General features: G+C 31.9%; 4 protein-coding genes and 1 long non-coding RNA gene across 5 annotated transcripts; all 5 read left to right on the top strand.

Annotated features, from left to right (window-relative positions):
* Positions 1 to 6: 6 nt before the first annotated feature.
* LOC116345947 lies at positions 7 to 437 on the top strand. Its single transcript, XR_004201542.1, has 3 exons — positions 7 to 102; positions 234 to 334; positions 403 to 437. It is a non-coding gene; the product is annotated as an uncharacterized LOC116345947 (long non-coding RNA).
* Positions 438 to 1,743: 1,306 nt separating this feature from the next.
* LOC116346329 lies at positions 1,744 to 3,173 on the top strand. The gene is made up of 2 exons (XM_031776313.1): positions 1,744 to 1,866; positions 2,401 to 3,173. The coding sequence occupies exons 1-2, from the start codon at positions 1,816 to 1,818 to the stop codon at positions 3,121 to 3,123; spliced, it is 774 nt and encodes a 257-aa protein (XP_031632173.1). The 5' UTR covers positions 1,744 to 1,815; the 3' UTR covers positions 3,124 to 3,173.
* A 965-nt stretch (positions 3,174 to 4,138) lies between these two features.
* On the top strand, positions 4,139 to 5,335 carry LOC116346488. The gene is made up of 2 exons (XM_031776570.1): positions 4,139 to 4,308; positions 4,397 to 5,335. The coding sequence occupies exons 1-2, from the start codon at positions 4,258 to 4,260 to the stop codon at positions 5,204 to 5,206; spliced, it is 861 nt and encodes a 286-aa protein (XP_031632430.1). The 5' UTR covers positions 4,139 to 4,257; the 3' UTR covers positions 5,207 to 5,335.
* Positions 5,336 to 5,929: 594 nt separating this feature from the next.
* LOC116347337 lies at positions 5,930 to 7,034 on the top strand. The gene is made up of 2 exons (XM_031777899.1): positions 5,930 to 6,027; positions 6,107 to 7,034. Exons 1-2 carry the CDS (start codon positions 5,980 to 5,982, stop codon positions 6,833 to 6,835), a joined length of 777 nt encoding a protein of 258 aa, XP_031633759.1. The 5' UTR covers positions 5,930 to 5,979; the 3' UTR covers positions 6,836 to 7,034.
* A 504-nt stretch (positions 7,035 to 7,538) lies between these two features.
* LOC116345340 lies at positions 7,539 to 8,812 on the top strand. The gene is made up of 2 exons (XM_031774615.1): positions 7,539 to 7,663; positions 7,824 to 8,812. The coding sequence occupies exons 1-2, from the start codon at positions 7,613 to 7,615 to the stop codon at positions 8,577 to 8,579; spliced, it is 807 nt and encodes a 268-aa protein (XP_031630475.1). The 5' UTR covers positions 7,539 to 7,612; the 3' UTR covers positions 8,580 to 8,812.
* The last annotated feature ends 1,276 nt before the right edge of the window (positions 8,813 to 10,088 follow it).

The following is a 10,088-nucleotide window of genomic DNA, read 5'->3' as shown; positions in this document are numbered from 1 at the left end:
TTCTGCAGCTATGAAAACTGTACTTCAATGGTTAAGAATTGAAGCTGTCGTGTATCATTCAAAATTTGCATATTCTAAATAAAAAAAAAAATCATAAAAACGGTAAAACTCATGAATATTCGAATTAAAAATGATTTTTTTCTCAGTTTGATACTTAAAAACTACACATTTGGCCTATGTATAATTTGCGTAAGACTTTCCCTATATAAGTCAAATGTTCTTATTTATTTCAGTTACATATGTGAATTCGGCAAATTACCAAGCGTCTATTACAACGATAAAAATGAGACAATATCCACTATTGATATTTCTGGTGGTTTTGTTATTTGACGAGGTAAAAATGACGTAAATCATTTTTAGAATAGAAATATTTGTGTCTTCTGCTTTTTATTATTCGAATAGTACCACATTAAAGGGGTTCTGGGGCAAACTACGTAGTACGTACGAGACAATAGTAGATCGATTTAGTATAAAAGCTAAAGCAAGCAACCCGGCCACAAATATTGATTGGAAAGAAAAACTATTACCTCTATTCACACTTCAAGTTGCTGAAAATGTGTTGGATGAAACATTACAACCGCAAAATATATCGCATATTTCAACTCCAGTGCTTAAAGTATTTGATGCGGTAGACCAAGAGAGTATTGTAATACACTCTGTCGCAGATTTTAGAGGAATTTTGAGAAATCAGCACAGCGTCAACAAGTTGGGTGATGAAATACGTGCCATCTTTGCAAACGATTCGATAGCCTCGATGAGCATTTTTGCCGATTTGGAATTCAGAAGCAGAGAAAAAACCGCACTTACGAAATCCCATGTAAAAATGGTTGAAAGAAATTTGGAAAGAATGCAAACACAATATAACGATTTCTCCGAAAAAATCATGAATGTATTGAATCAAGTGAAATCAGCAAAAGAACTTTTCACAAAAGCAACCACATCACTTGTTGATAGATTCACTAATATTGAAAATCCAAATAAGAATCTAAGCATATTGGGCGGCATCATATCTAGCTATCGAGGGGCACAGACTTTGGTTTGGGATCATTTGAAAATGGTTAAAGATTTACTAGTGACAGAGTATAATAAGCTTCGTAAACTATGGATCGAATTTTTATTGGCCATTCGACTTGCACTTGACACAAATCCACAACAACTTCAGCACAATGATCGAAAATCGAAATCGCTGCCAACGGGTACGAGCTCGGGGTTGATGGGAAAGCAATTGAATAAATTAACTAAAGTGCTTCGCAGAAGTAGATCATAAATATCGAAGCATCGACACCACAATTCTTTCATTACTTCCAACTTATTGAATCGAATTTGTGACGCTTGTTTAATTATTCTTAATAAATCAACGTTTATAATTCTTACCTTGCAGCTTTACTTTTACCTTTTTCTTTCAATTATGAACAAAGCTTGCGGAAATTCATGTCTTGATATTCAATTTGTATTGGTAGCAATGAATTTCACACGAATATCGTATTGCTGGGTTAGAAATGTGTTGCATATTCATTATTGAGATAATAAATTATATTTTTTATAAGAATAATTGTTGACGTCTTTTGAATGACAATTTGATAAAAAAATTCGAATTGACGTGACAATTGAAACATATTTTGAATATTGAAAACTTAAATGTTTTTTTTTGCAACTTTTCAAGAGAAAAGCACATATTCTAATTTAACTTCTGCGCACATTATTTGATAGATAAAACTTGTGTATAAATGCTCATGATCGTAGACCAACCTATTTCAGTTAGATTTCGATTTTGGTTAAAAGCGATTGCATTGTGCGATCCATCTCACTGAAATAATGAAGCCATTTTTACTGCTTATATGTTTGGCAATATTTATATTCAACGAGGTGATTTACTTTAGTAATAGATAGTATTTTTTTCTTTAAAGTTGAAAGTTTGGTGGCGAAATTAAACGAATGAATATTTTTATTTATTGTCCATGTCATAGACTCTATGAGTGTGGGCCAGTTTTATAGGCCCGATACCAAGTAATTGATTTCTAAGACTAATCAATACCGATAATTGGTGATTGGATGTCGGCCCGACATTGTCGGGTATCGGTCAAAATTGCAAACATTGTTGTCTCTCGAACAGAGTTGTTATTGGCACCGGACACGTGCAAGCACTAGCATTCCTGATGATTCTTCAAGAGTCGCACGTGAATACAAGAAAGAGCAGCATTTACACAAAAAGTGCCCGCGATGCCAATAACATCTCTGCTATAGAATTGGAATTGATTTGTTGATATAGTTTATTATTGATGATTAATTGAGAATATTTGAAAATTGGAAAAAAAAGAAAGGAATACACTTTAGCTTGTAATATTCCTTAGTTCAATAAAATATTTACACAATCTCTATATTTTTATTTCTACCAATTAGGTCTCCAGTGAAGTTACGTACGGAAAATTAGTTCAAACTTTTAATGACAAAGCAAAAAATGTCAAAGAAATCAAACAAGCCAATTGGTCAAAGGAGTTAACGCCACTATTTACAATCTATGAAAAATTCACCGAATCTTTAATTGAGAAAATATTTCATTCCTTCATAATTGTTAACTTGCAGAGTCCCATAGACAATTTCCTAGAGCAAGTGCCTGAGAATAATGCTGATGCTTTGGCAATTGTCGCATACACTAGAACAGTTTTGATGAATCAAAATCAAGTAAATAATTTATGTAGTGAACTAAGTTCTAAACTCAGACACGATACTGTATCGTCAATTCCGCCACCTGTTGTTGTCGAATACCGAAACCGCGAACATATTCCATTGAACCAAACGCATGTGAAAAAGATTCAGCAAAGCATTTCATATATGCACAAAATTCACAAAGATTTTAAAACCAAATTCATAGATGAATTGAATAAGGCAGACGTCGCAAAAGAAGTTTTTGCATCCGAAACTGGTGCCGTCTTGAGTGCATTCAATGATGCTTCGACTAGTAAATTAAGTAAACTGAAAGGCGCTATGTTACATTTAAAACAGTCTCAGGACCGAGTTTGGAAACTTCTAAAAAATATTGAAAACATTTTAATAAAATACAATGCACAGCGCAATGCATGGGCCAATTTTCTATCAGGAGTTGAAGGTTATCTAGTCAGTTAGAAACAATGTAATTTGTCATAGAAAAATAAAAAAAAACTTTAACAATTATTTATTCATTTATATTCTTTTTGTAACACAAAACGTATAGTAAACAGAATTCAGTCTAAATGTGGATGGAGTTTATTGATGCACTAAAATATTGGAACTTACTTGAAAATCAAGTTACTAGTCCGAACAAAAAATGGTCCCTAAATTTGATAGTTACGACATCTTTTACGACGTAATCGTATTGATTTGCCAAAATCACAATAAAACGTTATACTATGTTCACAACTATAGGCTTTTATAAACAATGCTATTGTTGTTGTATACATGTGACAGTCTGAATATTCTGTCGCTGACACAAATAACTTACTTGTTCTTGTTGTACGTATACTGTATTATTACGTCAATATAATAATTTTATAAATTGTATATTTGAAGGAAATTTTTGTGAAAATTTACGATGTCGCGATGATGATGCTATGCGTAGCAACGATAAATATTTGTTTTTTTTAATCTCCTGGGGATATGTGCGCATTACACACTGTTTTAAAAACAGATAGGTAATTTCGGGTAATTTTAATACAAACCCGTGTACAAAAAAAGTGACTGACTATTTTGGGACAAACTGACCGACTATTGATTGTAAAAACAAGTAACCTTTGCTAAATTTAGTTAAATTCAATCAATTAAAGTAAGCTTTGGTTAACTGCAACAGCTTACTATAGTTGACAATAATCATAGCCACCCGATAGTCAAGACGTCCCAAAATAATTGCCTGGCTGACTGAGTAACTATAGTCGATTGTTTTCCATACAAAATTTAAAATTCATGAAAATAGCTAACTATAGTCACTTATAGTCAATAGTAAGTTACTATTAGTAACTTAGCCACTTTTTTCCACCCGGGAACAATAAAGTTTCATGACAATTATTCAAGGAATATTTCTATTAAATCAACAACGACTTACTGAAAGCAGTTGTTCAATGAACATATTTTAATAACTTTATATTTTCATTTTTTTTTTTGCTTCGTTTTAGAAACATTTTTTTTTGCAAAAAGTTTTTTTCTATATAAAACGGCTCAAACATACTATACATTGCAGTTAATTTTAAATTTCAGTCGAATACAAAATAAAGTTGAACCGAAACGATGCGACAAATTTTCATTGTAATATTCCTGGCGATTTATGTGTTTGAAAAAGTAAGAGTTGCTTCAAATGATTGAATATTCAATCATATTTTATTGTACAATACATTAAAATCCAAAATTTGTCCGTTTCTCCAAACAGGCATGTGGAGAAGTGACCTACGCCACAATTATTGATAAATTTCATCGTAAAATAGACGCACTTGATCGAGAAATAAAACACAATTGGATTGCAGAGCTTACACCGTTGTTCTCACTTTTTGAACGACTTCCATATCTTGAACCCATATTGGGCGAACGCTATATGATAAATAACTTAGAAACAGCTGTAGATGCGGCTTTAGCTAGTCTTTCACCAAAAGATAAAACAGCTTTACTGGTGCGAAATGACATCAAGGAAATCATAGGAAACCAATGGAAGATAAACGAGTTGGGTGCTGTTATTCAAAAAAATGTCCAATCGTCAACGGCCCACTCACCATTTTACGATGAAAGAATATACAGAAAATTTGAATTTAAAAAGATCGAAAATCTATTCATATTAAAAGTTGAACAAAAATTAGGCATTATGAAATCAATTCATAAAGATTTGCACGATCTTTTCGTAGATGATGTGGAAAATGTGAGAAAAACAAAAGCAAGTTTTGCAAATGAAACACTTGCAATTTTGGATACATTCCAAAATTGCAAAAATCCAAAGTCAGAAGTGAAAGAATTAAAATCGGCAATAGATCACTATAAGAAGATACAGGACGATGTATGGAAACATCTTGTAAATGCTGAAAAAGTTTTGGATGAGTATTTTCGTCAGCGCTATTTATGGACAGAATTCTTATTGTCATTCAAATCAGCAATTGAAAAAAGGCCAATGGTACTGCAGGAACGAAAGCCAAGAATATTGGAAATGGGAAAGAATCAATTTCGGAAAATTGCCGGAATTGCAAAGGAATAATAATTTCGATTTCAATATTTTTTAATATAGTATTTTCCAAATCGACTTCAATCATATTGTGTTAATACATATTATATAAATATTGTACAAATATCAAAATAAAGAACAATACCAAAAGTTTCACAGTTACATAGTTTGTCAAACTCAAATGTGAATTTCCTTGGCAGTGACAGAGAAAACCATATAGATTTGATAAGGTCCTTTTGTCCGTTTTATTTTATATCTTTTGCTCATCAAGATGAGCTCATTCAATTATTTTTGCCGCTCTGACATTAACGTATGAAATTTTCGAACAACCATTTTTTACATTCTGTTAAGGTAGAGCTCATACAGGCTAATATTTTATTTACAATGAAATCAACGATTGGAAACGCTGTAGTTAAGTGTTTAATTGAGGAGGGCGTCGCCACCGTCTATACATACAAATGTCCATTTAAATCAGCGCCATCTACGCTAAAACATACTTTTGGTTGAAAATAAAACGCCATCATATTCCGACATTGACTGAAATAAACATTCGCCTAATAAGTCGAAATAAAAATGAACACAGTGGGGTTCCACTACAAACCGCTAGATCAAATTTTCTAATTTACGGAAAGTAACAAAAAAATTTATCCGAATTTGAACAATTCGATATTATATCATATAATTTATATGTGAGGCGTAGAAGATACCAAAATGTTTGTTTACGAATTTTTCAAATTTTGCGGATTCATCTAGACACTTCAATCGAATTTATAATTATTATTTGATTAGTCGCGAAACTGAAAACAATGAAAAATTTACTTATTTTGATGCTACTGTCGATTTTAGTCGATAAGGTAAAATTGATTCAATCGATAGAAATCAATAAAATCAATAAAATATTTGTTTATTTTTTGTACGCTTTTCTGTGAACAGATTTCTGGGACGATAACCTATAAGACAATCGTTGAAAAGTTTGCTGAAAAAGCAAGAAAGGCAGACGAAGGTGTAGACGTCGATTGGAAATCAAGGTTGGAGCCATTGTTTATACTCTGTGATGACGTCACAGACAATATGATTGAAAAAGTCTTACATTCGTACATAATAATTAATATCGAAACACCTATAGTTAATTTACTAAAAAAAGTCCCAAAAAATAGTGTTGTCACAACGATTCTCGCTGAGACGAAACATATTTTAAAAGTTCAATGCGATGTGAATAAATTGTGCACCAATATCAGTAGGCAAATTAGAATCGATTCAACTGCTGTACAACCAATTCATCATCCGGATAAAGTATATAATGCTTGGCAAAAAACAAGTCTTGATCCATTGCATGTGAGAAACATTGAACAAAGCTTACCCATTATGGAAACCATTCTTGAAGATTTGCATGACGAATTCGCAAGATCAATGAATGACGTGAATGCAGCTAAAGAGACATTCAAAACGAATACGCAGAAAATTGTGAATATATTCAATAATTGCATAGATCCAAAAGACAAACTGAGCAGTTTGAAAGAAATCATAGTTCGATATAAGCAATCCCAGGAATTAGTGTGGAATCGTCTTAAACATAGTGAGGAAGTCTTACGGAAATACTATTCACAGCGCAACGCATGGGCTGATATTCTTATGGATAACAAAGGCTACAAACAACATTAGCTTACATTGGTTTCTTCTAAAAGAAATGGAAATAACGATATTTTAGTTCATCTGCTGAATTTATTTTGATAAAAAATAACTAGATAAGATGGGTTGTTAATTTCATTGAAACAATTGCTTAAATTTATCTCAATATCCAAATGTTTTTTTCAAATAAGCTCGCCTAGCTCAAGAAATAAAATTTCTCAAATATTTGTCACTTGTTTTGATATTTTTGTTTTTGAAACAAGTAGAAGATTGTTTTCGATCAATAATTTGAAAACGTTTCACAGGTGTTCAGAAACTAGCTAGGACAATCTCTAGACTTTTCCATTGTTGATACGATCTACGGCAGTTGACGTAATAAATGTTTTTCGAAGCACCAGAGAAAGGGGATCATTTTTACAACTCCTAAAAAATTCGACATTCAACATTAAACTCTTCAGTATTCAACTTTTTAAGCTTCTTTAAAGATTTGAAAAAAACTAGCCCTAACCCCAAAACAATAACCCCCATTTCATGTCACCGAGTTGAGCACCAATTTACATTTTTTGGCACTAAATGGTACCAAATCTCTATATAGGTTTGCAAGCGCGCGTCCCCCTGGTAAGATTTCACTTTTTAAAATTATCAAACAAAAATTCCACTTAATTCACGCGTTATCTTTCACATACACGTGTGCATACCAGATGTTGTTTTGAATTGAGTATAAAATGGGGGCTTCAAATTAATTCTCTGTAGTTGGTGAAAATACAGTGCGATCGCTTCTATTCAAAATAATAATCCAATTCTGGAATAATGAAATACTTTTTCGTTGTCATTTTTCAAACATTTTTTGTGTTTGACGAGGTAAACAAATATTATTATTTCTTTCGATTTTTATTTCAATACAAATAATTCAGAATTATTGTCTATTTTTTAATTGTTTTTTCTTCGTTACTCAAAACTAGAATATGTTTTTTTTTTTAATTTCCTTCATTTATCTCGTTTATTCTATTTTTTAATGAAGATTTGCGGAGAAGTCACTCACGGTACATTTGTCTCTAAATTCCATTCCAAAGCTTGGATAACAGACAAAAAAACAAAAGACTGGACAAAAGAGTTGAAACCACTGTTCACACTATGGCAAGACATTAAAGAACCCCAAATTGAGGAAGCATTAAACTCATTAATCATAATTAACGTCGAATTTCATGTGAATCAACTCGGTCAGTCTCTTTCTGTGGATGATCGTACTACGATTTTCTCAGATACACAGGATATTTTAAGCAAACAACCGGAAGTTCACAACTTATGCAACAGTATTGGTAGTCAACTCAGAATGGGTTCAACTGTTAAACAGTCCATCGAATCTGAATCCAAATATATGAATTGGTGTGATAAAAAAATTGAAAATTCACATTTGACAAAAGTCACTAAAAACTTGAATGATATGAAAAAAATTCATAAGCATTTACTAAGTTTAATCAAAATTGAATTTTCAAAGATTAAGCCAACGAAAGCAGCCTTTAAGAAGGAAATTGAAGAATTTCTCGGAACTTGTATCAAAACAGAGACATTCAGAAATACCCAATCTCATGTAATATATATGTCATTGGAAGGCAAGTTAAATCATATAAAAAAAATTCAAACAGAGCTATGGCAAACTTTGAAAATAATTGAGAGTATATTAAATGAATATCAGAAACAACGTAAGATATGGGTCAATTTCCTTATGGCATTAAGAGATACAATTGAACCCTGTACATTACACAGTTATTTGTAATTACACAGTTTAATCAACTTTAATCAACTCATAATTGAATCTGGATCAGGAGCATCATCAGGACAGAAGAGAGAACGAGTTGCTTCAAGACCCAATTTGACCAGAAAAAAATAAATTGAAATCACTTTCAGTTTTACAGATGTTATTATTTCAAATAATATTAATATTTATTTGTAATGTACATTCGACATTTTTCAAAGAATAAAATCTGTTTTAGAATGTTGTAAATCGAATCTGAAAGTTGTTTGAGAATATTTCTACCATTACCGATATTTTAACCATTTAAGCTAACTCTTATCTTTAGCTAAATCATTTAGCCTAAATGTATTTAATTTCATCTTTTAACGAATTGAATTGGATGGGAAAACCTACGGCATAGTTGTCGAAAGATTTCATTAGAGAGCTAAGGCGATTATTAAAAAGACAAAAGACTGGATAAAAGAGCTAAAACCACTATTCACACTTTGGCAAACCATTACACAACCGCAAATTGTAAGAACATTAAAGCTTATACAAAATGTTGATCGAGACTTGAAGATGAGCATGAAAACAACGCACCAAAAATTGAATAGTAAATTTGAAGAATTCAATCAGATATAGTTTAAAAAAGAATCTTTTGTCATGGTAACAAAGTTACTTGTTCAACCATTTAACGGTGCAATGAGAAATCCAGAAGGCAACCTAAATAATTTAAAAGCTAAAATAATGAATTACAAAGCATCGCAAGCCTCTATATGGCCATCTTAAAGCGGCTGAAAAAGCTTCGCAGGAATACTCACAACATCGCAATATTATATGGACAGCTCTTCTAATGGGACTGAGAACAAGTAGCCAACTCCTTGGACTTGAAATAGTTAAGAGCTTTTAAGAAACGAAAAAAAAAACACAACATTCAAGAAAATAAAATAAAAACCAAATTACAAATTGAAATTGTTTGTCTTTAACGTAAAATAAATTTTGTGAATTCTCATATAATTTGGTGCTTTTTTCACCTTGAAATTCAAGATTTGAATTTTCAAATTCACGTTCACTCGTTTGTTTTTCTTTCTGTTCCATTGTACATCTTGTATTTGCAAATTGCATGTCTTGTATTCCTAAACAACAACATATTGTGAAATGGAAACGACGACGTATCATTTCACCAATAATTTTACTTCAAAAACAGAAGTAACGATTCTGATTTTGGAATGTCTTGAAAATCATGAGTCGGAAAATCACAAATTAGATTTGATTGTAACTAGATGTAGTGTTTATGATTTCGGTGGTTGTGTTGGATTGTAATTCTTTGGGAAATAGGAATGTTATTGAATCCCCTTTTCCATTGTTCGTTGGGCGTGTGCGAATGGCGGACTTACAAATTGCAAATGTAATACATATTCGTTCGGTATTGTTTAACTCTTAGTCAAACGGCAAGTGTCCGTTTGTTGTGTGAATAGAATCGAACGCAGTCAGTCTCACCCCTTGCTTGTAAAAAAATCTCCCCTGTACCACTGTCATCACACCACACTC

This window comes from Contarinia nasturtii, unplaced genomic scaffold (genome assembly GCF_009176525.2).
Source record: "Contarinia nasturtii isolate CC-2019 unplaced genomic scaffold, AAFC_CNas_1.1 Cnas_scaffold_129, whole genome shotgun sequence".
NCBI lineage: Eukaryota > Metazoa > Arthropoda > Insecta > Diptera > Cecidomyiidae > Contarinia > Contarinia nasturtii.
Note: the sequence above shows the minus strand (reverse complement) of the source record. Positions and strands in the feature narration are given on the sequence as shown.